General features: G+C 44.3%; 2 protein-coding genes across 4 annotated transcripts; one reads left to right on the forward strand and one right to left on the reverse strand.

Moving 5' to 3' along the window:
- The first annotated feature begins 3,966 nt into the window (after nucleotides 1-3,966).
- Nucleotides 3,967-14,010, forward strand: Alkal2 (ALK and LTK ligand 2). The gene is made up of 5 exons (XM_090337540.1): nucleotides 3,967-4,225; nucleotides 7,077-7,130; nucleotides 7,208-7,288; nucleotides 10,182-10,247; nucleotides 13,446-14,010. The coding sequence occupies exons 1-4, from the start codon at nucleotides 3,967-3,969 to the stop codon at nucleotides 10,244-10,246; spliced, it is 459 nt and encodes a 152-aa protein (XP_090193666.1). The 3' UTR covers nucleotide 10,247; nucleotides 13,446-14,010.
- A 1,581-nt stretch (nucleotides 14,011-15,591) lies between these two features.
- Acp1 (acid phosphatase 1) lies at nucleotides 15,592-27,232 on the reverse strand. 3 transcript variants are annotated; one of them, XM_090337542.1, is made up of 6 exons: nucleotides 26,985-27,198; nucleotides 21,205-21,278; nucleotides 20,855-20,968; nucleotides 17,327-17,388; nucleotides 16,347-16,452; nucleotides 15,592-16,229 (listed from the first exon to the last, which is right to left on the reverse strand). In XM_090337542.1, the coding sequence occupies exons 1-6, from the start codon at nucleotides 27,025-27,027 to the stop codon at nucleotides 16,152-16,154; spliced, it is 477 nt and encodes a 158-aa protein (XP_090193668.1). In that variant the 5' UTR covers nucleotides 27,028-27,198; the 3' UTR covers nucleotides 15,592-16,151. The 3 variants fall into 3 exon arrangements, with proteins under 3 accessions (XP_090193668.1, XP_090193667.1, XP_090193670.1); XM_090337541.1 differs by lacking the exon at nucleotides 20,855-20,968 and adding an exon at nucleotides 21,007-21,120; XM_090337544.1 differs by lacking the exons at nucleotides 15,592-16,229; nucleotides 16,347-16,452 and having other exon boundaries at nucleotides 20,855-21,120; nucleotides 26,985-27,232.
- Between the last annotated feature and the right edge of the window lie 14 nt (nucleotides 27,233-27,246).

Below are 27,246 nucleotides of genomic sequence, written 5' to 3' on the forward strand. Positions count from 1 at the left end.
ATGTTGTTCACATGGAGGACCTTTTCCTTTTAATGTTGAGAATGAGTGTGCACAGTAAAATTTATTCTTACTCCTGCCATTGAAAGATGCCAGGTGGAGATTTCCAACAGGTAAAATATGCCAAGGGGTTTAAAGACATCTCTTGCAGCTAGATTTTCTTACTAAAGTAGATAGAAGACCAAAGGCTGTACGTCCTTTAGGCCTTTCACAAGTGAAAGACACTCTTCTTGACTATGACATAAAAAATTTGGCAAAAGTAAGTCTGTCATGCTATTAAATATTTCAGTCCTTTAAACAAAACTTTGGCTCATGGCTTTTCTGAACATATGTTGCACTGCAGTTTTAGAAATGCAAATATGGCGCCAAAGAATGAGAAGCAGGTGAAGAGTCTGTCTATCCTTTGGAACAGAACAGAAAGAATCAGGTAGAACTTTGTATTTGGTAGCTATGACACACATTTCTTGTAAGGGATTACATTATAAAATTTATATTAGCAAATCTTCTTAAAAGATGTATACAGCCAGGTTCCTGTGGCTCATGCCTATAATACTCAGGAGGCTGAGATCTGAAGATTGCAGTTCAAAGCCAGCCTGGGCACTAAAATCCATGAAACTCTTTTATCTCCAATTAACCACCAGAAAACCAGAAGTGGTTATGGCTTAAGGGGTAGGGCAGTAGCCTTGAGCTGAAGAGCTCAGGGACAGCACCCAGGCCCAGGGTTCAAGTCCCACGACAGCCCCCCAAAAAATGACATACAGTTTCTAATAGGTTACTAGTATATTGCTAGTTTTTTTAAATAATAAAAACAAGAGAATTACTGAAAATATAACATTAAAGAATATTTACTTATACATAGTGATCTTTTATGAAAGGTGATTTTTTTTCTCTAAGAGCTGTCAGATTGTTAGGTAATTAACATAGTGGCAAAATAAATATAACGTGCATTTGAGACATGTTCATATGTATTATATACCTTCTACTTATATATATACATATTTATTATTAGCAGCCTTGGAGGACAGATAATGTTAATATAAAATTAGATGATACCCTGTAGGGACAAAAAATGATTGCAGATAAAATGTTGGAGCAGTATTTATACCGTTTCTAAAGCAAAATCTGACTTTCCCATCCCGTGTCATGGATGTATAGTTGATGCTAACATTCTCTCTTATCTTTTTGGATTTTTGGATCCTTGACAATTGCTAGTTGTCTACTTACTAAAGGATGGAATTACATTACTGTGAATATTTTCTCTCTTTTTGCCTGAAAATAGACGGGGAAACTCACAGTGAGGACTTTTAGAGCGTGCTCTTCATCTTTTCATAGGAAACACTAGTTTTGTTGTTCAGGCTTCTTTAACAGTCACAGAATGTTACAGTTTTAGACAGGGACAGTGTCTGATTGCCTCATTTTACACAAAAAAAAGTGCCTTGTCAATATGACGTCACGTTTGTGTGGACTTGCATATACCTTCCGCTGATTATCTTCACAGTCAATGAGTTCAGCGGATCAGACTCTGACCTGATTATCTGGAATCTGGAGATCTCCTCCAAGTTCAACCTACCAATCTTGCAAAATGAAAAGTTCAGTAAAGGTTAATAAATAAGCACACCAGAACACTCCTTTAATTATGCTGTTATTGTTGTTGTTTACTCTGTAAATTGTTTGTATAAAGTAAGGGCTGCCTAGAGTCATTTTTGTAAGGAACGTTACAAAAACAAACACGCTATTTGTCTGGTCCTTGATTGCTGGGTTTCAAGAATCCACACACCAGACAGGCACTACTGTTGTCAATGTACACATGTATCTAGGAGTGGGCTGGCATCTGCTAGGGTGCGGCTGTGGCTGAGAAGTGAAGTCTTTCAAGGAATCCAGCTCTCTATAGTAAAGTGCAAGAGGCAAAAGGGCAAGCAAGATTCATCACTGCAGGCTTCCTACACAAGTAGGATTTGTGGTGAGAGAGTCTCTTCATATTTTTTAAGTATGACTTTATCTACGAAGCACTATTTTAGAAGTGTCTTGGTAAGTTAATTAAGCTACGGAAAGAGAAAAGAAACTCAACTTGTAGCTTCTCAATCATTCCTTGCTCTGAAAACTTCTTGCACCGCCTGCAGCGGCAGGCAGCGCTGTGGACCGGCCCTAGGGTGAGGAAATTGGGCGGTGGGCAGTGGGCAGAGCTGTGGCTCTTGCTAGAGGAACTTAAAGTTCTCATCACGTAGGAGGAGGAAAAGGAAGAAAGTAAAACTACCTCACTTTAGTTGCCTAAGAGCTGTTCGACACAAATTTTACTTTAATCTACGTGTATTTCCACAGAAACAATTTCAGTCACACGGAAAGCAAACAGAATAAAACTTGCCAAACCCTCGTCGGGGAATCAAGAAATTTCTTTAAAGAAAGCAAAGGAATACACATCCATCTCCCAGGACCACATCTTTGACTCTCACATTTCCACCGGGCCCCATTCTGCCAGACACTTCTCTTCCTAGGCAGCAGACTAGGAAGGTAGGCAGGTGGCAAGGCAAGGCGTGGTGGGAAGAGGAGCGGGAGGGGAGGGGAGGGCTGGGGGGGGGGGAGTGCCGTCCGGTGCCTGGAGCCCGGGGTGCCCCCTCCCCGCGCACGTGTCCTGCCCAGGCTGCGCGCGTCCTGGGCGCCTCTGCGCCGGTTCACGGTGGAAGGTTTAATCCCGAACCGCTGGCTCTCTGGTGGTGGCGTACTCCAGGGCCGCTCCCAGTCAAATCTCTGACTTGGAACACGTCCAGCTCTTGCCCAGAAAGCACCAAGAAAATGGGAGAGTGCGCCATGGACGGACCATACATTCTACAAGAAAAGAAAATAAGCGAAGGAAGTCAATTGTTGAGCCCAGCCACGTCCAAGAGCCAGGCTGTCTCGAGGGCGCAGCGCCGGCGGCCGGTGTCCGGGCCCGGGCCCCGCTCCCCGGCTCCGCGCGGCTCGGGCCGTCGGGGCTGGCGGGGGCGCGGGGCCGGGCCGGGTCCAGGGCCGCCTCGGAAGCCTGCGCGTCGCCTCCTCCAGACCCGGGACCAGCGGTCCCGTCACGCGCAGTTTCCCGAGAAACCGACTGTCACTGACTTATTAAATGTCTAGTCGATCAAGCAGCTCCTTTTTTAATAGCCGCGATCTGCATTTAGACAAAAACAGATCCTGGTTCCTGGTAGAGGCGTTGCTTCTCATGCTGTCACCAGTGACAGGAACGGGGGGATGACTGCGGAGAGGGGACGGGAGGCGAGGGGAGGGCGCGCGCGGGGACGCCGGGCCGGGAGGCGGGGAGGGGGGACCGTGGGAAGGGGGGCGGCGGGTAGAAAATGGGGGCGGGGGGTCTGACGAATATCCGCACCGGCTCGCAGCACCGGCGGTTCTAATTAAGGCCGCGCGGAGCCCGGGGGACCCGCCTGACGTCGGCGGCCTCGGGGATAAGAAGCGCCGCGGCCGGCGGGACCGGGCTCGAGCGCCGGCGGTCGCGGTCTCCCCGAGCTGCGCCCCGCGCCCCGCGCCCCCGAGTCCGCGCCGCCGGAGGCCGAGCCGTGCGCAGTCGGGCGCGGGTGGACCCGGCGACGGGGGGACTTGGTTCTCGGGCACAGGTGGCCGGACCCAGCCGCCGCAGGTTCGGGCGGGGCCTCTCCGAAGCCTCCAGCTCTGGACACCGGCGGGCCGGCGGCGGAGGCTGAGCTGGCGCTGCTGGCAGCCGCGTCCTCCTCCAGGCTCCCAGAGGTTACGGAAAGTTGTGCGGGCGCCGGTCCTCTTGGGGCACCGTGTGCGGGAACTTGGAGCGGGGCGCAGCCGCGGGCCCCGGCGTAGGGCGGGACGCGGAGCAAGTGAGGGACGCGCTCTTCCCCAGCGGGCCGGGCTGCCCCGACGGCCCTCACCGCCGTCCTCCAGCCGCCCGCCGGCCCCGACGGCCCGCACCGCCCTCCCTCCCTCCCTCCGGCAGCCGCTGAGACCGGGACCATGCGCGCTCCCGGGCGTTCCCTTCTCCTGGGGTTACTGCTGGTTCTGAGCGCCGCGGGACCCGGCTGGGGGCGCGCGCAGCCCCGGGGGCCAGCGGATCCACAGACGCTGCTGAGGCTCCTTGTGGAGCTGGTCCAGGAGCTGAAGAAATTCCACTTGGGCGAGGCCAAGAAGCTGCAACTGCTCGGGGAGCCAGACTTCGCCTTGGGTCGCAGGGAAGCGGCGGACTATGGGGCCGATCCCGAGGAGCAGAGAGTGGGTAAGTGTCCAGGCAGGGCGCGCCCCAGCCGCTGATGGATGAGGGTCCAGGAGCAGAGTGGGTGAGGGTCCAGGGGCAGTGGGTGAGAGTCCTGGGGCAGAGTGGGTGAGAGTCCAGGGGCAGAGTGGGTGAGGATCCAGGGACAGAGTGGGTGAGGGTCCAGGGTCAGTGGGTGAGAGTCCTGGGGCAGAGTGGGTGAGGATCCAGGGGCAGAGTGGGTGAGAGTCCAGGGGCAGAGTGGGTGAGGATCCAGGGACAGAGTGGGTGAGGGTCCAGGGGCAGTGGGTGAAAGTCCAGGGGCAGAGTGGGTGAGAGTCCAGGGACAGAGTGGGTGAGGGTCCAGGGGCAGTGGGTGAGAGTCCAGGGGCAATGGGTGAGAGTCCTGGGGCAGAGTGGGTGAGAGTCCAGGGGCAGAGTGGGTGAGGATCCAGGGACAGAGCGGGTGAGGGTCCAGGGGCAGTGGGTGAGAGTCCAGGGGCAATGGGTGAGAGTCCTGGGGCAGAGTGGGTGAGAGTCCAGGGGCAGAGTGGGTGAGGATCCAGGGACAGAGTGGGTGAGGATCCAGGGGCAGAGTGGGTGAGGATCCAAGGACAGAGTGGGTGAGGGTCCAGGGGCAGAGTGGGTGAGGATCCAGGGGCAGAGTGGGTGAGGATCCAGGGACAGAGTGGGTGAGGGTCCAGGAACAGAGTGGATGAGAGTCCAAGGGTAGTGGGTGAGAGTCCTGGGGCAGAGTGGGTGAGGATCCAGGGACAGAGTGGGTGAGAGTCCAGGGGCAGAGTGGGTGAGGATCCAGGAACAGAGTGGGTGAGGATCCAGGGACAGAGTGGGTGAGAGTCCGGGGGCAGAGTGGGTGAGAGTCCAGGGACAGAGTGGGTGAGGATCCAGGGGCAGAGTGGGTGAGGGTCCAGGGGCAGAGTGGGTGAGGATCCAGGGGCAGAGTGGGTGAGGTCTAGGGGAAGAGTGGGTGAGGATCCAGGGACAGAGTGGGTGAGGATCCAGGGATAGTGGGTGAGGGTCCAGGGGCAGAGTGGGTGAGAGTCCAGGGACAGAGTGGGTGAGGATCCAGAGGCAGAGTGGGTGAGAGTCCAGAGGCAGTGGGTGAGGATCCAGGGGCAGAGTGGGTGAGAGTCCAGGGGCAGAGTGGGTGAGAGTCCAGGGGCAGAGTGGGTGAGAGTCCAGGGACAGAGTGGGTGAGAGTCCAGGGACAGAGTGGGTGAGGATCCAGGGACAGAGTGGGTGAGGGTCCAGGAGTAGTGGGTGAGGATCCAGGGACAGAGTGGGTGAGGATCCAGGGGCAGTGGGTGAGAGTCCTGGGGCAGAGTGGGTGAGGGTTTAGGGGCAGTGGGTGAGGGTCCAGGGTCAGTGGGTGAGGGTCCAGGGCAGTGGGTGAGGATCCAGGGGCAGAGTGGGTGAAGATCCAGGGGCAGAGTGGGTGAAGATCCAGGGACAGAGTGGGTGAGGGTCCAGGGACAGAGTGGGTGAGAATCCAGAGGCAGTGGGTGAGGGTCCAGGGGCATTCCTGAAGGGAAGAGAATGCCAGCAGCACTGTAAGCCAAGAGGCTTCTGCGCTTTGCTCAAGATCCTGGCAGTATAGCCCTCCAGATGCCAAATAACAAGATTAGTATTTTATTGCAAATAAAATTGCCTTTGAGAAACACATTTAAAAATCAATTTTGATAGTTTAAAGAAAAATAGAATTTTCGCTGGCTCTCCTCTCCCTCTTTTTCCTCCCTGCCTCTCTTTTCTCTTCCTTTCTTCTGACAAAAGACCTGGTAGTAACAGGAGGTTTTTAAGCCCCTCAGATAACCATTCCTAGTTTACATCTAAGACCTGAAGCTGTTGCCTAGGATAGGAATTTCTGCACAAAACTGGCTTCTGTTATTTTGGAGATACCAGTGTTCTCAGTACAGTGTTTGATTGGGGAGGAAATGGCCTGAGCTCTCCCCTTGGTGGAGCCTTCCCAGAGCAGCCGCCTATGGGGAATTTCCCAGAGAAGCATGCAAGCTTTTAATGCTTTCATGACACAATTAGGTCAAATATGATAAGGTCAAATTTGTGCAGACTGATTCAAGTGAAAAGTAAATGAAGACTGACACTGGGAGGTCCCCACCCTGCATGTGGAAGACCCAAACTCCAATGTCCCTCTTGAGATGTGGGAAAGGACCAAGAGTTATTTCCAGTACAAATAAAGTGTGGCATCTTGGATATAATCATAGAGAAATTACTGGCCTTGTCTGGGAAATGAGAATTGACCACAGAGAACTGTAATAAAAGCAAAAACCAAGGCCTAAACCAGAAAGCAGACAAGGAACCTTTTGCTGGAGACAGTTTCTAAGGAAGAAGGGGAGTATGAAAGAGCCTTTTCCTGGAATCCCCAATTCATGCCTACCAGCCTTCATAGCAAGTGGCTTGAAAAGCATTTTGTCCTTTTATCTATGTATTTACCTTCAAGATAGAAATTTTATAGCATATCTTTTGTTTGTATGATCAGAATTTCTTTCTAGAACATTGAAATATTGTGGAATTTAATTTCCAAGCTCTTTAGTATGAAGGGTCTTAGGGTGATTTATACAATGGAACCTATGAAAAAAGTAAATCTTCACCTTGTAACTTTATGGTCTCTAACTCTATCATAGTCATAAAATAGGTAATATTGGAATTTTACAAGAATACTATTGGAAAAGATATCACCTAATAAGTCTTTACATTGTATTTCATGTAAGAGTCAAGGATTTTATTTGAATGCTTTGTAATTTGTTGGTGTAATCCTCCAAATTCTCTTCATTAACTTCAAGTCACATCTGATAAGTACTTGAATCAAACATTGTGATGGAATGGTTTCTCTCCCCAGAGATTGTCCCTCGAGATCTAAGGATGAAGGACAAGTTTTTGAAGCACCTCACAGGTATGTATTCTCTCTCTCCTCAGCCCTCCCTGCTCCTGTTCCCAGAGCCTTCATGACCATCTTCTTCTGTGTTCCAGGACCTCTTTATTTCAGTCCGAAGTGCAGCAAACACTTCCACAGACTTTACCACAACACTCGAGACTGTACCATCCCTGCATGTAAGTCAATACCTAACTGGCCAGCAGCCTTCCATGACCTCCCGTGCAGTAGGCTCTGGGATTTGAAATGCCCAAGGGGCATGTCCGTCCCTGTCTAAGTTCGAAACCAGGGTGCCCAAGTACCTGAGCAAATAGCTAAAGTCTACAGCAGTGGACACCACACTGAAGAGTATTTACCTGGAACGAGTGCTAATCTGTCCAGTCCCTCTCCACTGCTCTGAACAGACTTCTTTCCATCAATAATAACCTCATCATCCAGGAATTTTATTTGCTATTTTTAAATTTTACTCTTCAGTTTAGAAATGTAAAGTTCCTGCTCCTATCCAAATCTTAACCAAACTTTCTCTCCTCTAGCTTTTCATTCTCTTTGTCATGCTTTGGGAATTTATCCATAACACAATATTTTATTTTGCCAAATAATTGTGTGCTCTATTAATAAAATGATTTTTTTCCTTAAAACTGGATGGCAACTTTTACTTCATTTAAAGCTCAGGAGAAAAGCCATGACAAACCCAGACATCCAGCAAATTAGAGCAGCCCATCCTGCCTTCCAAAAAGCTCCAATTTACATAGAATAAAACTTTTTCCTCTGCTTAGGCAGCAGAGCCATTCTGAATGGTAATATCTTCATTACAGTGCTACTTTTTTGTGAGAACACTCTGCTAGGTGTGTGGACACATCTGTGGGTCAGGGCCCAATAAGCCCTTCTTATTAGTTCTTTTCCAGCAAGCAAGGCTCGCAGTGCAAGGGGAGCACATACTCCTGGAGTTCAGGTTTCCACTTTTGGAGGTCTGAACTGTTCTCATCCTTTGGGCTTTGATGTGAACCCTCTGTCCCACTATCCTCCCGTATCCTTTGCTGAAAATTACTAAATTGCTTCCTGAGACCATAGAACCTTTTAAGTATTTAAATGTGAGTAAATGCATTTTGTTGATCTAGAACATAGACTTTTAAATTTGAAAGTGAACTTTGGGTCAGCAGGTACAATTCTTGTGAATGAGGCACAACTTAAATTGCCCAAGTGCTGTCACTTGAGTGTCAGCTTTAGGCCCTTGCCTAACTCTGCAAAGCCTTTTCAAAGTAGCCACTTCCTTTTCTGTAAGACTAGAGGTCCTGGCCTTAGCTTCTCCTGCATCTCCAGGTATCTTAAAGTCTAACAGATAGCCATGCATGAGATTTGTGGCTACTTCTACCACTGTTGAGAGCATAAAAGGCTCAGGAGCTGGCATTGACCACTTCCGGTCCACTGTATACAAAGGGAAATCCCTGAGATCCTGGAAAGCTGGACCTTAGAGCCTCCTCAAGCAGTATAGGCCACGAGAACTTTGTGGAATGCAGAACTAAGTTCCTACTTATCCCATGGAATGAAATCTGCATTTAAGATCTCTAGGTGATTTATTGTGTATTGGGGTGAGGGGGACATTGCTAGAGACTCTGTACTGAGATGGGGACCAGCTGTGATCTCTAGGGCTGTTACACATGGAAGTAGATTTGTTGATGAGACCAGTCCTTTAATTTAAAACCCACTCACCTTTGGCACATAACATATTTAGTAAGCTACATTCCTAAGAGTATAGAAGAGCAATAAAAGCTTGGTACATGACCAGCTCTCAAACTGAAGGGTATAGATTGTTAATTTGGGGGAGGCATGTTCTTAGAACTCAAGTTAGCTTCTTATCTAGCATATTGTACAGATTCATTATTGTCAACTTACTAATTTTCATTCAGATTCTCAGTATGAACTGTCCCTTTCTACTCCTGTGAAATAAAACCTCAGTAATTTGTGATGAACTATATAGCTTTCCACTTCATTTTGAAGAAATTCCTGGATATAGCCAGTAGACTTTTTAATATGTGGTTTCTGAGGTAGCACCAGGCAGGAGAATAGAATGGCAAACATACAAGGCATAAAGAACATCAGTATGTGCTCAGAAGTGATCCTACAGCTTTCTTTCCAAGTCTAGTCCAAATGTCTGCAGAGTTTGTGGTAGGCCTTTCTTCCTTTCCTTCTCTTTCTCTTTCTTTCCTTTTTCACTCTTTCCCTTCCCTCCCTCATTTTGGACCTACGGCCCTATGGCTTGAACTCAGAGCTTGGGCACTTACCCCGATTTTTTTTTGTTTTTGCTTCCCCACCCCCCAAGGTTAACATAGTGGGGTTTTTTGTTGTTGTTGTTGTTGTTTGTTTTTTTGTTTTGAGGGCCTGGCCACTGTCCTTGAGCTTTCTCTACCACTTGAGCCACAGTGCCAAGTTCAGCATTTTCTACAGGTGTGGTACCAAGCAATTGAACCCAGGGTTTCATGCATGTGAGGCAAGCACTGTACCACTAAGGCACATTCCTGGCTCTGGTATGGGTTTTGAGACAAAATCTTACCATTAGGCTAGGCTGGCCTCAAATTCAGTGCTACTGCTTTGTTTGCCTTCTGGGGACCAGGACAACAGGAATGTGGCCACACTCAGCTTTTACTTTTACCCAGCTGTTGCTTCTGATTTACTTTACTTAGAATGTTAATACAGAAATGCAGAAATTTTTGTCATAATTGCTACAGATGAAGACTCAGTCTAGGCAAAATGCAAGTTAAGTCACACAAGAATGTGGAAAGATACCATCATTCCCTGGAAAGAACTCTACAGTCATCTCCATGAGCCTAACAGCCATGCAACCAAGGGCAGCAGTGTACAAATCTCAGGTGCATTACTGACATTTGCTTGTCATAGCATACCTGAAGAAACAGATAAATCAGGACCCATGATTAGGATGACAGATTTCCACATTGCTTCTAGGTCAGTGTAGGACACTATCTGAAGAAATAAGTTGATTCATTTGCAGAAGCAAAGATACTATATGTTGTTGCTCAGTAACTGACAAGTGTCTGTGGTTTGTTTTCACTGTAGACTATAAAAGATGTGCCAGGCTTCTAACCCGGCTGGCTGTTAGTCCCATGTGCATGGAGGGATAAGGTAAGCTCCCCTATCAGAACCCTTTTGGGCTGTAAAAAAAAAAATCCACAGGAGTATAAAATGTGAACTATCTGGCTTATATAGCCTTATTCTTAGCAAACTAGAAAGTAAAAAAAAAAAAAAAAAGTCTCAAAGCTTTGGCTGTGAGCAAAAGGTGCCCTCTGCTGGCCATTCTCAGTGGCCCAGCAGTGCAGCTACACACACTTCCCACAGCTGGTTTCAATTCTGAGAACCCAGAAGAGGCACACATTTAAAACCACACATATTTACCTCTAGGCTTTCCCATGTTGACTAACACTCGTAAACAAATACAAATGCTCAATTTGTAACAAGGTGCCTCCTGATAAACCCACCATTGAAAACACATTCCATTTAACTTACCTCCCGATGTGGCTGGTTGGGAGCTGTGGCTTACAGCCCCTACCACCACTGAACTGGGTATCAACCCAGGGACAGGTCACATCCGGATATTTTTTGGCAGTACTGGTATTTGAACTCAGGACTTGGAGCTTGCTAGGCATATCCTCTATCATTTGAAGCATGTCTTCAGCCTTTCTGCTCTGGCTATTTCAAAGAGGGCCTTGCTATTTACCCAGGTTGGCCTGAAGCAAGATCTACCTACTTACACTTCCTCATGAAGCTGGGATGATAGGCTTATGGGAACACACCTAAGCTTTTTTTCACATTGAAATCAGATTTGGGGACCTGGTTTTCTTTCTTTCTTTTTTTTCCCGCCCAGGTTGTCATGAAACTGCACCAGATCTCAGCCTCCTGAGTAGCTGGGATTACAGGCATGTAACATTGCATCCAACTACTGGTTGAGATGGAGCCTTATGAACTCCTTCCCCCACCCCACAGCCAGGATTAGCTTTGAGCTATGATCCTGGCTGGTCTACAGTTTACCATTTTGCACTGGCCTGTTCAGGAATGATATATGACAATCAGCAGCAGGCAACAACTGTGCAGCCAATAGTGAATGACAGACAGAATGCCTCATTTCCCTAATGCAAATGCTGCAGGATTCAGGCACTTTGGACAGCTGGGTAAAACTCTCAATTTCGCCAGTTTGGTATCATGTGTTGTGGGTGTTAGTCCCTGCCAGGGGGTACATGCCATCACCAGTAAGATGTGCTTCCTGCCCGCAAATGGCAGTTCCCAGAAAACATCCCAGCTATCCAGGAAAATAGTGAAAATATATTTTTTTTAATTTTTCAAGTGGTTGCTCTAGTTTGTTTCAAGAAATTAACAAATGAGAGTGGTACTGTTCTATGCACTGATGTTGTCTAGATAAAGGCAGTGATATGAACATTTGACCTGGCTGGAGCCTCAGAGCACAGCCCACCACAGCCTCATTACACTCATCTATCAGGAGTACGTGCCATTAAATGACAGGCACCACACCAGGGTGAGGCAAGTGGACAGTGGAAGGCTGTAAAAGGACAACTGGCTCTTTTTGCTATTGTTTTAATGTCAGTCAAAGCTGTGAAGTACATGCTGCTTTCCTTCTGACTCTAATGCTCTCCAGTCTCATCCACTGTCTTTTGTGAAGTGAGTCTTTTCCCTCTTTAAAACAATGTAAAGATATATTCCAGTTTTCTTCCCAATTTGATGTGCTGGGGAGATTAAAATGTCACTTTTTGTTATATTTTTTTTCTAATTGGGTCACCACTGTTAAAGAGGTAACCAGGTGCACCTTTAGAAAATATTTCAAGTGTTTGAAATTGTTGCTGACAAGGGGTAGTAAGTATACCCACAGACCTACCTACCCCATCTGCATGTTACACGGCTTCCCCTCTGCTGACAGCTTACTGCTCCTACAAGGACTAATGGTTGTTTCCTAAAGCCAGGTCATCATCAGGGAACTTGACCTCCTGCACAATCTGACCCTTGCAGCTATGCTTGCCTGAACATGGGTACATCACAGGAAAGCCACAGGCAAAACATGTGGCAGGCCTGGTAGGTGTGGCAGGAAACTGGAGTCCCATGTTGGTCCTCTCCCACTTGCCCGGGGAATCTGAAGCACAGTACGCAGGCAGCTAAGGCTTGTGCACACGAGCTTATACTGCGAGGCCATCTGCTTGACGGTCACAGCCGTCCCATTTGCCACAGGCTTATTCTTGCAAAGAAGTAGATACTTTAAAACAGATATTCTTGTTAGGTAAATTAAGTTCATAAGCTGGAGTTTTTGAAGACTAAATTCCAAAAGGACTACACTGCAATAGAAAACCTCTGCCTTGCTGGCCACCAATGTAGACACAGCCAGGTTTCTCTCTACCTTGCAGATTGTTTCAGGACACTAGTGATATACTTGGGGCAGAGCACGTCACCCAACACTTTGCCAGGCCAGGCATGCTGGGGGTCCCCTGTACACACGCTCTGCTCTTTGACATGTCTGAGTCTTGTCCTCGGTTACATTCTGTACCCAGTGCCATCTTCTATCCTAGGATGAATTAGATGCTTGTCCAAACTCCAGTCCAAACCAAAGCCTCCTTCTTAACGGCCAGAGGAAGTAATGTCTTTACGAGGTCCAAGAGGAGAGCCAGGAAAGAAATTCGTGGGTCTCCGCTAGGGAGCTGTTACTTACCTTCTTAGGTCAAAGAGAAGCTGTACATTCCCTAAGAGCCACACATTACTGGATCTACAGATTCAGTTAAAGGAAATGCTGAGCTCCGAAACGTTTTTAAAATTTTAATGTGGTTTTGATTAGTAAATAACTAAGTACCAAGTGTAGGCTGCTGACTATATCCTAGTAACTGAACTTATCCCTGTTTTTTAAAATAAACAATGCATAGTATTCTAACATGGAATAATAGAAACAGCATTTAGCCTTGATGAGTTAGTAGTTTTGTTTACTTTTGTGAAGAGGTACAAGGCAGGCCAGCTCTTCCAGGATTGCCACAAACAAAATCCGCCAATTACTGTGGATGGAATTTCTGGAGATTCCAACTGCACACACAAGACTGAATTCTATTTCTTAAACATTCACGTGGGCATGGTGGTTTTCATCCCTTTGGCACAGTAGACACCTAACTACACAACTAAGCTGATCTCCAGAATAAATGAGACTACACTTCTTGGAACATAAACACACATGCATACTGAGATTCCTTGTTTATAAATGTGTTACATTACATGGCTGCTGTTCACAGGTCCTTTAGAATTGAGTGGTTATATGAAACCAAATGTACTTGTTTTCAGCTACAAAGAAGCAACATGCCAAGAACCCTGAGAAGTGCCTTGGAAAACAGGGAGCAGAACCATCTTCTCTACCATTCCCTGTGGAAAAGATTTATTTTTACAGACAGACTTCCATAATTCCGTTGTTTTGTACGTTGACACTGTGCAGATATATATTCAGTAAATCAGTGTACTTGACAATGATCCTTGTCACACTATTTAAAAAACAACAACAACAAGAAAACACTCTACATTTGATGTGTTGTGCTAGAAGAAAATTGTTTCAGTTTTCTGGTTAGGCGAAATCAGAGTATTTCTTTAGAAACATAGGCAGAAATCTTAAAACTATATTTTCATATAGCATACAGTATGATTTGATATTTTGTTATTACTTTTACATTTAAACTCCCAGAGTATTACTTGGAACTGCACAAAGATTTAAAAGAATCTAAGCCAAAAAACTTCAGTCTTGTTTTGGAGAAAGTAGTGCATAAATCTGAATATATCCAACTTAACCCCATTTATCCTATGTAAGAAAAATGTAAAATAGCATCCCAGCTATTGTGCAATATGTAAATAATGTAAATAAAAACAAGTAGTAAATGAAATGAAATGTTTGTCATATGGAATCTTCAAAGTGACTTTAAACTCTTAAATTCATCACTGGGAATTTGCCAAGAGAAAAGCTCCTGTCTGCATGAGAAAATTAGCAGCCTTTTTTTAAAGTAGAGGTTACTAAATACTACTGACATTTCCTGAACTATGCTTGATTTGATAGCTAATAGAAGTGAGTGCATCCACTATTCCCACATCTGAGTTATGACAACCCCAAACAAAGAGGAACGCTAAGACTCTTAAGCAGTCCCAGATCTCTATGGGTAGAGTTCAAGCAGATGTAATTGCTCTAACTACAAAGGTAAAGCCATTAAACCTAGCCCCCTGTAAGATGGTACTCTGTGAACCAGCACTAAGGAACAAGCAGCCCTCAAGTCCTGTATGCTTGAAGACTTACTTCATATATACATATAATCATTAAAGAAAATCAGAATTTCACTTAAGTCACAACAGTAAGAATTTGAGATTAAAAATCAACTTATAACAAGAGACTTTTTGGTCTTATTTGATTATTTCTTATTCATGGGTGACCACTCAAGTTTGCAATTCTTTTCATTTATCCTGGTCCCAGCTTAACCTACCCTCCTAAATTTTCTGTATGTACCAGTAATTCCCCAGAAGCCAGAGATAGTGAGCAAGCTATTTTCTTTCAGAAGAGACTAGGTAAGCCCTGTCCCCTGGCAAGTCAAGGATTAAACAGTCCTCTGCTATAGGAAATGGCAACCCTAGCCTGGAAGATGCCATGCACCCATGCTTCCTTGCTTCCTCTCAGCTTTTGAGAACAAGTCACCACTTGACTATCAATTCTCCAGGATTAGAGGTCAACTATGAACCATGAGCAGGACTGGAGTGGGATTAGGTAAAGCAGCCACTCACTTGCCAAACCCACGGTCTGCCTGGGGTACTGACTCTGTGAGGCCAGCCCTGGCAAGTATGTTTCTAGGCAGTTCCTGGAAGTCTCCCATGACCTAGAGACACTATGTGTAGCAACAATGTGCTGTTTCCCTATTTTAGTTCCCAAAGATTGAGAATACACATACCACCACGGACCATGTGGAAAGGAACACAGTAAGGGAATGTTTGCAAATGCTTTTTACTTGTCAGTAACAATGCAGACCAACACCAGATTGATCTTATATAATGCCACAGTTTATTTTGAAAACAATATTTTCTGAAATAGGATTTGAGGTGAGCTGATGGTACACCTAAGTTACCTGTTTGCCTGGAAGTTATTAAATACTGATGAAGGAATTACTACTCACATACCATTATGGTACACCAACATAACAGAAATCTGCAATTTTTAAAAGTTTTCACATCTGGTCAGCTTTTGTTGGACACCTGAGTAAAGGGAAAACATACTCTCTACTGATGAAAGGTAACCTGCAATACAAGTGTACTTCCAGTATAGAATTCAATTCTTAAAGGCAAAGTGGCTCAAATCAGAGCAAATAAGCTGATTCCCATGAAATAAACTAGATACAAAGCAACAAGTAGTAAGACTGCTAAAGATTTATTCCTCCAATTTTCCTTATTCTGTATTTCCTTATTTTGTATTTTGAGGCAAGTTATAGCCCAGCCTGGAAATGAACTTATGATTCTCCTCCTGAGTGCTGGATTTACAGGCACCGCCATGCCTGCTTCTATCTTAAAACATACAAGTATACACTGTGAGTAGACTGAGCTAAAACATGTCTCAGGTAGGCGAGGGAGCTGTTATCAGTAGAGCTGTTGTGACTCTGAAGAAGCACAGGCCAGCCAGGTACAAAGTGAGGAGCTGCACTGAGCAGTGCTAGGCACGCAACATGCCAGGTAGACTGCACCCCTCAGATCATTATGACTTCACTGGGTTGTATTTTGTTCTTCCATATTTACTTGTTCCACCGTTTTGTAATCAGGGAAAAATGAGAAGTTCCACTAGTCAACTAACTTCCCCAAACGAAAGCCTTTTATTCTTGGGCAAAAAAAACTAATTGTCACCTACAATTATTTTTAAGATAAGAAAGAGTAAGTCAGCTGAAGTAACCAGAGGGGCTGGGGCTAAGGAAAGCCATTACACTTAGGCACAGGACTAGTGGGCGAGTCACTGGGTTGGCTGCAGGCAGGGCTAGTCTAGTGAGCCTTCTCTAGGAAGGCCCTGCAGCACCGGAGGCACTGCTGGTACACCAGTTCGAAGTCGGAGTCATTTCCCTGAAAGGACAGAAGAAGAAACACTAGCAATGCTGCATAACAAGGATGTCCTTAAGTGACCTCAGCCTGTCATTTAATATGACAGGATACAACTTGCCCAACCTGAACTGTACTTACGTAATAGGGATCTTCAATAATGAGTTGTTTTTGTGGATCATAGCTCCCCAGCAGTTCGATTTTAGCTTTGCAGTTTTTAACTTGATTACTTTTTCTATTCAAATCTCTGTAAAATCGAAACATGAACTTATTTTTCTGACCTATGGTTTCAAGTTAAACAGGGACATCTGCTGAGGGTTTAAGAAATAGTGATATCAAAGTCAAGCCAATGTGACCTGAATTGAAATGAAACATAATCCTTTATAGAGCTGCAAGACCCCCATGAAGCTGTGTCAGCTGTCAGGCAGCAGCATGCAACAAAAGCACCTTTGCAGGGATTCTGCCACACAAAATATACATCTTCAAGTTTTCTTCTATTTAATATATTTTGATACAACCCCAGAAAAGATACTGTTTCAGAGACAAGCAAAGGCAACAGAAAGGAAGTAAGAAAGCCATCTTTGCCAAATCTTAAGAGATGGACAGGCAAGGCAGGACAAGTGAGGACTGGAGAGAGGAAGGGGATGGAGCAAGGATAGAGGGTGGGTTGTAGTTAGCTCAATGAATCAGGGGAAGTAACTTTGAGTTCCTTTGATAATAAACTCAATCTACCCATGATGTGCTGGGGCCTGCAGAACAAATTAAAACAACAGTTTTTTAATTCTTCTGTTTTGTCAGACTTTCTGGGGGAATAAGAAATACCCTAGTCATAAATCATTATAGCAGTAACAAAACCAATCTGTACAAATCAATGCATTTCCTTCTACAAATACAGATCACAACCCCACTGGTGTCCAGGTGAATCAGCCAACCCCCATGGAGTTAGATCTTTATAAACAGAATTACCAGGCAAACCATCTGCATGCCCTGCTATTCTAAAGAAACCATTCCATATACTGTAACTATCACTGTACATTAAAACTGTAAGATAATAAAAGGTCATTTACACAACAAACAACTTGGCCTAATAGTGAACTAAGAGAACTCTAAAATATGATTACCTCAGATTGCTTTCATCCATACACAGTATGTAATCAAATGTAGCAAAGTCTTCTTTGGTAACCTAAAATTAAGTAAATAAGTCAAAACACAGGGTCTATATTTATATCAGGATCAGACATACTAGTTTAAAAAGTACATTGTGTTTGAGTCTGTTATTCATTAACCCATTTAAGTAATTAATTCAAGACATTTTTAGGTTAAAATATAGTTAATATACTTTGTGAACTGCATTGCAAAGAAATATTATATCACAGGTTCCCTGGGATGATTACAAAATAGTGTATGATATGAACACAAAAATTCATCATTAGTTTTGGTCCTCTAGTAACAATGTATATTTCTAATACCATATGAAAATGACTCATACTTAATCCTCTCCACTCTCTACTCATTTCTCGATTCTCGTGGAATGTCTTAAGCCATGACGACATACACCAAATGGAGTGACAGAATTTGTCCTTGTGGGACTACACAAAAGGCAAATGCCTCTAAGGGAAAAAAAAAGAAAGAAAAAAAAGAAGCAGAGAGGAAAATGCAGGAGGAAGACAAATTACAGTAAGACTATCAAGTGCAGGCTGGTAATGGACTGACTGGTTCTCTACAGTGTAGGGCTTTCTTCTCTCTGATTCAAAATCCACAAATTAGGCTGACAGAGAAAATAGTTCCTTGCAGGACCTTTACTGACTGCAATATGAAAATGTACTGTGTTCTGATATCATAAGTGTAAGCCTATTTAAAATGTTAATGACTACTATAATGGTGGAATCAAAAGGAAAAGGAAAATAAAGGATCAAAAACAAAAGTAAAAATAAATAAAACTTCAATAACAAATCTTTTTGAACAATAAAAAAACTTAAAAATATGAAGGTTATGAATATGGTGGCCCGTGGAATTCTATTTACTTGGGAAACAAAATCAGAAGGCTCACAGTTCAAAGTAAGCTTAGGCAAAGTGAGACCCTATCTCAAAAAACTAAATTAAGGGCCAGGAGCATAGCTTAGTGGTAGAGTGCTCGCCTAGCATGCATGAAGCCCTGAGTTTGATTCCTTGGTATCCCATACACAGAAAAAGCCAGAAGTTGCACTGTGGCTCAAGTGGCAGAGCACTAATCTTGAACAGAAAGTTTCTAAAGACAGTGCCCAGACCCTGTGGTTCATGACCCAGGACTGGCAAAAAAATAAAAAATAAAAATAAAAAAAATAAAACCTATATCAAGTCAGGTGTGTTGGTTCATGCTTGTAATCCCAGCTACTCAGGAGGTGGAGGTAGTAACAGGACTGAAGTATAAGGCCTGAAGAAAAGCTGAAGACCCTATGTAAAAAATACCAAAAAACAAGAAAACCCTAAAAAAACCAAAAGGACTGGGGACAGAGCTCAGAAATATATGTACATATAATTGTAAAAAGAAATTATAAAAGGAACACTGAAAACCTGGTCAAAATGGACTGACCAAAAAGACAAGCGCAAAACTCAATTAATATTCTTGGTCATTTTATAAAAAATATGTCAACATTTATAAATGTATATACTTTACTTTTAGTGTACCATTCAAACAAATACAAAGTTCTATACTGTATTTAACATTCCACAATAGTAAGTTATTTCAAAATCCATTAGAACAAGTATTAAGAGTACTAAATATTTTACTTTTCCAAATTGGTTGTGAGAATTATCTAAAGATTGTTTATTTGGGACTCATAGTAATTAAGTCATCCTAAAAAAATGCTTAAGAACTTATTAAGTCAGTCCATATATGACTGAGAGAAGATTTGACTTACATCTTACAAAAAGCATTTCTACTTAAAGCTAGTCGGGCAGTAGCTTCTGAAAATCAATCCTATTCTGAACAACAACCAAAAAACACACAGAAATTGAAATTCATCTTCAAGTTATGAATGTGCTCCTTGGCCACCCATGACTTGGCTCTTGCAGGGCACACGCTCTCTCCAGAAAGTCTTCAGCTTTGAAACTGGAGCAGGCACACAGCCACAGACAGCAAAAAATCAGGTGTGGATGAGTTCCAAAAGTCCCAAGCACAGAACAGTGTAAGCCTTACCTCCTGACCTCTTTGAGCACTGACTAGACCTTAATGCAGAGATCACAAACTTCACAGCCAGAGTTCCCCTTAACTACCAACTTTTTCAAGCCCTACTTCCAAACAACTTACTGATGAAAAACAACCAGGAAGTATTCTTTAAATCCCCAACAAAGCTGCTGAAACCAATAACTAACAACCCATACAGCACTTAAGCAAATGACAGCAACTTCGAAGGAACAACAGAAAATTAATGAACTAAAATTTTCCAAAATATAAAATCAGAAATACTATCTAGAAGAAGAAGAAAAAAAGCCACATCTCCAGTGCTGTTTCATGAGGCTGTGAAACCCTGACATATAGAGAATAATGCTGGGTAAAAACCCTTCAGAACTCCAAGCACATGCACCCACCTCCCACCCCACAGCAGCACCATCTAACCCCAAACTTGGAATTCTTCATGTGTCCAGCAAGTGCAGGATATAACAAAAGAGAACGACTGCTGGGAGGAGCTATGTGGAGACTCTCCCAGAGCAGTTGACTGTAGAGAACATATCCCTACTAAGATACCACCTTCAACAGTGAAAGGAGGAAACAACTTTTAAGATCACCTCTGTAAGAGTGGTTAGCAGCTGTCAAGGGAATCAGGAACTCAGTCTATGCATGAGTTAGTGAGATTTACTGAGAAAAGGCAAGTATATACAACAAGAAGAGATCCCACTCACCTGACCACAGTGACAGCTCACATCCAAGAAACTACATTTGTTTCAGAAACAGCACCCTAAGGCTATGCTATTTATTAAACCTAGGTTTAATTTTTTATAAAAACTAAGATTTATAAAATACTAGAAAACATACAAATTGTGGCAAGAATAAAAAGCACTTATAAACCAGCCAATATACCAACTTATAAAACATACTTAACTAGTACTTTGCTATAAAAAATAACATTGCTGAGAATTTTCATAAAAGCAAGAATAAAAAAGCAAGTTATGTGGAAATACAACATGAAACTGCTCTTGAGTTTCTTAGCTTTGCTTGTCAAGGCATATCTGTCTAAATATTCCATTTGCATCCACCTCATATACTGAGGGTACAAAAAAATAGACCTTAAAATCAGATGGACTAATTTGGATGGACTGTTCAAAAGAAAGCCTTGGGCAGTGGCAAAGACTGGCCAAGGATACAAAAGCCTGAAGAGATCAGAATGAAAATGTTCAATTTTCTGTCCAATGAAAAATCCATTTAAGATATGGCCAGTCCTTCCTTATTTAAGTGAAGAACTCTTAAAACTGTTACCTCTGATGTATACCATAAGTACAAAGCCAGGCTCATTGAAACTGAAAGGTATGTTGTTACATGATAGGAAAGCCTAGGATAACATGGGGCCAAAGCTCTCCCATTATGATTTATGTAACCTTTATAGACAGTCATGCAACTTTTCAGGTTATGAGAGTCTATGGAGCAGAAATTATAACAAGATCTCTTCTACCTGTCTTGCTTTATGGGCTGTGCTAATGTCATGATTTCTTAGGCAGCTCATAGCTCTTGGGTCTGGGGCACGGCCCACGTTCCAGTCGGAAACAGCACCACTGTCAATGGCCCACTGTAACAAAAAACACAGGTCAAGTTCCAGTACAGTACCTGTCGGGCAGTGTGACTCATGGGGATGCCATGCTTTCTCATGCAGCTCTGCCCTCGATAGTCAGGGGGGTTTCCCACTTCATATGTGGATGTGGCCGCACTGTCTATCCTCCACTGTGGGAGAGAAAAAGAATGTTCCAGCACTTCCTGCCCAAAGGTGTGTAGGCTGGCCTCTTTAAGGTACAGAATGGTACTTACGTTATCTGAAACATTTTGGTCAGCTGCAAGTTTTCTGAAAACTGCTTCTGCAATGGGTGACCGGCAAATGTTACCTTAGAAAGAAGGAAGAGGGCACAACAGAGTGTTAGCCGTGGTGAAGGGAGGACAGTGACTCCTAACATGAAGGCAATCCACCCTGAGCAGCTAAGGCAGAGTAGCTGTAATCTTCCCTGTGGAGGACCACAGGCCAACACAGCCATCTAGGGCGAACCATTAGACAGAACAGAATCAAACATAAGTACAGTGAAGTCACCAACTGCTCAGGTACAAAATATGAAGAAAGCAGTAATAGTCAAATCACTCCTCACAAGAATGCTAATCAGCCAGTAGGTAATGAAATCAATGAAGCTGGTCGCAACCCAGTTTAAAATGAAGTATCAGAACTAGAAATGCCTGTCTCCCTGCCAGCAGTGGGGCTCTCAGAGCACATCCCACTTATGAATGAGTTAATTCATAAAACAACACCCAAATAAACAAATATGTTTAAATGAAGTCAACACAATCTACTGAGTGATCATATGCTAGGACCCTATGCTAAGAGGAGTGTGAGGACAACCAGAGTGAGGTTCAGGGTTAGGCCTTCCTGAGTGCCACATCTGCCCATGAGTACAGCAGCCAAGTTACAGTCTGCAGAGCTACTCTTTCTCCATTCCAGCTGACTACACAGCAGGGATTTTCACAGACCCTGTGAATTGTGAGACGAATCCTGTTTGATGAATCTCTAGAATGACTCACCATAGCCAGGGAAGTTGGATACAGATGGCGCAGTTTTATTAAAAGAAGATTCTAGAACTAGCCAGAGAATGACAAGGCACAGACTAGGACGTTTCCTTGTCCTTGGGGATAATGGGCCCTCTTGCCACAAATGTTCACAGCACCCCAAAAGCACTGTTGTTACTGAGGAAGCTTGCCCTGTAGCTGGTAGACAGGGCTGCTACTGAGATTTAAAGATGGGGGACAACCGACTGAATCAGTCACATGGTTGAACTCAGGGCCCTCTCCCTGCTGTATGTGGCTCACAGGGCTTCTAGCTTAAGACTGTGTCTCTCACTACTATCAACTACAGGGCCACTGTGAGTAACTGACACTCCATAACTCCTAGAAAGTTCCCAAGAAATTAGAGGTGACTTCCCCAGTGCCAACAGAAGGGCCAAGTTTCTTACCACACAGGGAAAAAGACAAAAGGTATTATTTGATCTCTGTAAACAGATCTGTGTGGGCCAGCCCTGTACATGGGGAGACACAATTATCAAAATCAAAATAAAATAAAGGCAGATAAGCACTATTCTCCAAGAGCACAAAAAACTAAAGTTTTCTACAAAAACAAAATGTAAAGAAAACTCTGACTGGACAGATAAAGGGTTGTAATAGGCAGAGAGGTACTATATTCAGGGATGGCAAGATTCAAAGGTGTAGTTGTACCTGTTCATAAGTAAATGGCAGTGAATACAAGCGAGGGGCCACGCCCTGGTGGTCTTTACAACATACCCCAGTCTGGACTCAATACAGCCCACAGGAACTCATAAGCTCAAGGGGAATGGTGATGCAATCAGTTCAGCAAAGAGTTAATACCCTTACTACTTCTGAGCCAGGCACTGTACTAGGGTACATAGACAGAAAGCTGTTTACAACACAATTCCTTGATACAAGTTAGGAAAATAACTGCTGACCTTTTTAGAGAACATCAGAAGAACACAGAATTGAAGACAAAGAATCCATCTATGAGGTGAATATGAAAATGCCACTGGACAACAGTGGAAGGTAGAAAGGTGTAACACCTTTCCCCACTCATCAAAGCATCACCCAGGTCAACAAAAGAAAAACGTAACGGCTGTATTTAATCAACTCTATGTGCCATGGGAACCTTCAGAATGAAAACGCATAGACAGTTGCAGTTTCATGTTAAGGTTCAATGAAGAATGAGCAACAGTGCAGAATGACAGGACAAAGACACTACCTGATGGTGAAAGACAGTATAACTCTGCAAGGCAGATCATTCTTGACTTATCTGTACAGCCTTCTCAAATATGGGGCAGGACCCTACCGAAATGAAGGTTTTTAAGGAAGGAGGAGGATTAATCATTCTAGGCCTAAGGCTTGAGAGAGAAGAATTCTTATTTTTATGATATGCCTTATAAAAATTTAACTTAGCTTCAAGGATAAGAAACAAGAACAGACATTTTAATTTTTGTTCAAAGTACTCAGAAAGATAAAGCACTGTATTTTAGGGTCTCATGTAAGCCAACATTTGGAATATGATTCAGAAAGTGGCTATAGGGGCTGGGAGTTTGGTCTAATGGTAGAGTGCTTGCCTAGCATGAATGAAGATCTGGGTTCAATTCCTTAGTACCACATACATAGAAAAGGCTGGAAGTGGTACTGTGGCTCAGGTGGTAGAGCTCTTGCCTTGAAAAAGCCCAAGGACAGTGCTCAAACCTTGAGTTTTGACTGGCAAGAAAAAAAAAAAAAGTGGCTATAAACAGTCAAGAGAGGATGGTGAAATTGTTAGAAGAGAGGGTATTACATGACAGACATTACCCTCCACAGCTGGACTGTCCTAGCTTTTGGTAAACAAGATGAACCAGAATCTTCTGACATGTGATAAAACACTAATGCCCCAGTCCCTGGACCAGTTCACTTCCACTTTCCTCAGCTTCTATATTACAAGACCTGAGCCCTTGTCATATACATCATGGTTTCCTATAGTTGCTAAAAAAACAAAACAAAACAAACCATTTAACAACAAGTATTGTCACCAGCACAGATCTTATTATTGAAAGGCTTCCTAAGAGTGTATGATCACTCATTACCAGACTATACCTTGAGGGCAATACTTTGACAGCCAGCACTATATGTCAAATGAGGATAAGTGTTATCGTTTTAGAACTCTAGAAATAGTAATAGATGCCTACATTTCAACATTTAAAAACACAGTAGATGAACTTTGGGCTGGCGTGGTAGCTCATGCCTATAAACCTAGCAACTTGGAAGACATACATCAGGGGATAGCACTTTGATATCAGAGGAGTAAAAAGACAGCAAGACTCTACCTTAATATGGTGTCATACTACTGTCACTCTAGCTAGATTGGAGGCATACATAGGACCCTGGTCTAAAATGGCTTTGGGAGAAAAACAAAAAACCCCACAGGACCCTACTGGCTGGGGTTGTAGCTCAAGAGATGAGTTTCTATCTATGAACAAGACCTGAGTTCAACCCCAGTACCACCACCAAACAAAACAGTAATAAACTAGCCCTACCCTACCTCTTTATTAATAATTATCATTAGCTGTAAAATAACAGCTTAATTTCCCCATAATAATGAAAAATTTGAGCCAATGAGTTATTTAAGGTGATATCCATTCACGCTTTGCCTCCAGATAGTTATATTTAAAGCAGTAATATAAAGTACAGACTGAAAAAAAGCTCTACTACAAAAGCTACAAGTAATACCAAGTGTAAAATCAACAGAAAAGAACTTCAAACGTAACCTAGTGTCTCCAGATTCCCAATGTTAATACTATAAAACGTTATTAAAATCCACAAGGATTGAGGATTTAGCTGTGTGGCAGGGACCTTTCCTACCAATGTACAAGACCCTGGGCTCAATCCTGTTTACCAATAAAAACAATAGAAAATGGAGCATAACTGGCTTACCAGTACAGCCTCAGGCTTTATCTTCAGAACAAGCTCAAATAAATTAACATGCCACCATGGTTCTCTTACCGGCCACAATGGCTGGGGCTCAGATTAAAGCCACCTTCCTCAGTAGTTCTCTGGCATAAAAGCACAAAGCTCTTCTCATAAACTTGCTGAAGAAGCTCTTCTGCTCAACCAAGAGCCCAAACACTGACATACCTCTGCTGCTTTTCTACCCTTAACTAATGGCTCTGAAGGAATAACTCTTTTACTATACAGAATGCATCCATACTCCCCCCACCAGATTTTCCACCTGACTAGCAAGGGCACTGTCATTAGAACCAGCTCTCCTTCAGTCTAATCTCAGCACTGCAGCTGAAACAAATTATATACCTCACCATCCCTGCTCCGAACCTATGATGCCTTATCTAACCCACAGCAAACCCAAGTCCTCACACAAGATTTGCACCTCAAATAGGGAAATTACATCTCTTGGCCTATATACTGCATAGTATACTGCACAGAGGGTCATGAATAATTTTCAGTTTTAAGTAGTTGAAAAAAATGCAAAAGTAGAAAAACTTGTAACATGTAACCATTAGGTAATGTTCCAATGGCCCCGTTGTTTATGAATAAAGTTCTACTGGGACATAGTCAAGATTGATCATTTATAAGGTATTGAGGAGGTGGGGGGGGGAAACAGTTTCCCACACAAAGCTGAAGTATTCACCCTGGATCTTTACAGGATACACAGAACCAGGCCTAAAAGCATATACTGTGTATAATGTCTGCTAGTGTCTAGAATGATATGAGTTATCTATGGAAGCAGAGAAAACAGTCACTCAAGTTATCTGCAGACTCCCAGAGAGCAAGGGGGACTCCTGGTTGAGAAACTTCACTGGGTCTCCAGGCCTAACCACTGTAGCTTCCCCTATTTGAGGTTGTGGCCAGCAGGACTGTCTAAAAGCCATGCCAGCTGACAACTGATGCAAAATGAACAGGCCTCCTCACTCTCTTTAAGTCTGTGCTCACAGGTCACTTCAGGTGAGACTTTCCTAATCCCAAACTACACCCCACCCATACCCCACTCCTGGTTTCCCTTTAAGTGAACCAGAAGCCCACTAGCACTGCTAGACTGACAAATAGTGACTGAGATAGTTCTGAAGTTTTCTCTGTGGTATTCATTACCCTACCATTCCCACTGCTTGGAATATAGTGAGCGTTTGTTTGTTTTTAAGTTGCTGTAGTAAAGAAAAATATATGCACACATATGCTTGCCTATTAATAGCCCCTATGATGAAAACAATCAGCAATATTAAGCAAAAATAAATACATCCGTGGGATACTGACAACTGAAACAATTGAATAAATTTGCTGATTTCACCAGTGTTCATTAAGGGCCTAAAAATCAAACAATGGTCACCATCAACAGGGTGGTATTTTACATTTTGCCTTACAGAAATTGATGTTTAGTGAGGTTCATGTATTATACTACCCTGAAACTGAAAACCAAACAAAAACATGCCACAGTTATTACAATGTCAAGTAATTACAATGACATTTATGGAATCAAATATCTGAAGGGCCAAAGGAAGCAAAGAGGTATATTTGAGTTTAACCTTATAAAACAAGGTTTTCCAGGCAGGACGCAACAGTGTCCAGTAAAAGCAAGGCATCTTAACAAGAGCCTGTATTTGGATCGGATCAGCAAACTCGTATGTGGGTGGGAACAGGTAAAGGAGGGCAGGAGTTGTGGCAAAAGCCCATCCTGAAGAGGAGGTGCTTTGTTCTGCAGAAAGTGTGTATCTGGAAGAAACAGATACACACGGGCTGGAGACCGCTGTGGAGTGAATCCTGAGAGGATGGGCCTGCGGCCGCCCCCCGACCCTGCGGGCAGCCCCCGGCCCTGCGGGCAGCCCCCCGACCCTGCGGCCGCCCCCCGACCCTGCGGGCAGCCCCCCGGCCCTGCGGCCGCCCCCCGGCCCTGCGGCCGCCCCCCGCCCTGCAGACGCGCCGGCCAGCTCGGAGCACACGGCTGCGGGGCCTCCCCAGGCCCACGGAGCACACGAGGGGCCCCCGGTGTTCCACGCAGGAAGAGCGTTAGGCGGGCGCACCCTTACCCAGACACACGAAGAGCACGGACTTGGGGCTGCGCTCCGCCATCTTCCCGGTGGTCGCTGGCGCCTAAAGACTGCGTCGGCGCGTCTTCAGACGGCGCATGCTCACTGCGGACGTCCCGCCGGCGCACCCAGGCAATTGGCTTCCCGGAGCCCGCGCCGATCGGAGGGCGGGGGAGGCAGGAGGGCGGGGTACCTACGCGGTGGGCGTGCCCTTACGAGCTGAGGGCGGGGGTGGTGGTGGGAGGGGCCTCGAGTCTGAGCC

Source organism: Megascapheus bottae, chromosome 7, assembly GCF_031878675.1.
Source record: "Megascapheus bottae isolate mThoBot1 chromosome 7, mThoBot2.hap1, whole genome shotgun sequence".
Classification (NCBI taxonomy): domain Eukaryota; kingdom Metazoa; phylum Chordata; class Mammalia; order Rodentia; family Geomyidae; genus Megascapheus; species Megascapheus bottae.

Bases quoted from the DNA above. Each gene is read 5' to 3' on its own strand.
- Acp1 (XM_090337542.1), bottom strand. From the start codon at position 27,027: ATGGCGGAGCGCAGCCCCAAGTCCGTGCTCTTCGTGTGTCTGG. The intron at 21,279-26,984 runs GTAAGGGTGCGC...CTTCTTTCTAAG, and splicing joins CGTGCTCTTCGTGTGTCTGG to GTAACATTTGCCGGTCACCC. The intron at 16,453-17,326 runs GTAATCATATTT...TCGATTTTACAG, and splicing joins ATGGATGAAAGCAATCTGAG to AGATTTGAATAGAAAAAGTA.
- Alkal2 (XM_090337540.1), top strand. From the start codon at position 3,967: ATGCGCGCTCCCGGGCGTTCCCTTCTCCTGGGGTTACTGCTGGTTCTG. The intron at 4,226-7,076 runs GTAAGTGTCCAG...TTCTCTCCCCAG, and splicing joins TCCCGAGGAGCAGAGAGTGG to AGATTGTCCCTCGAGATCTA. The intron at 7,289-10,181 runs GTAAGTCAATAC...TTTTCACTGTAG, and splicing joins AGACTGTACCATCCCTGCAT to ACTATAAAAGATGTGCCAGG.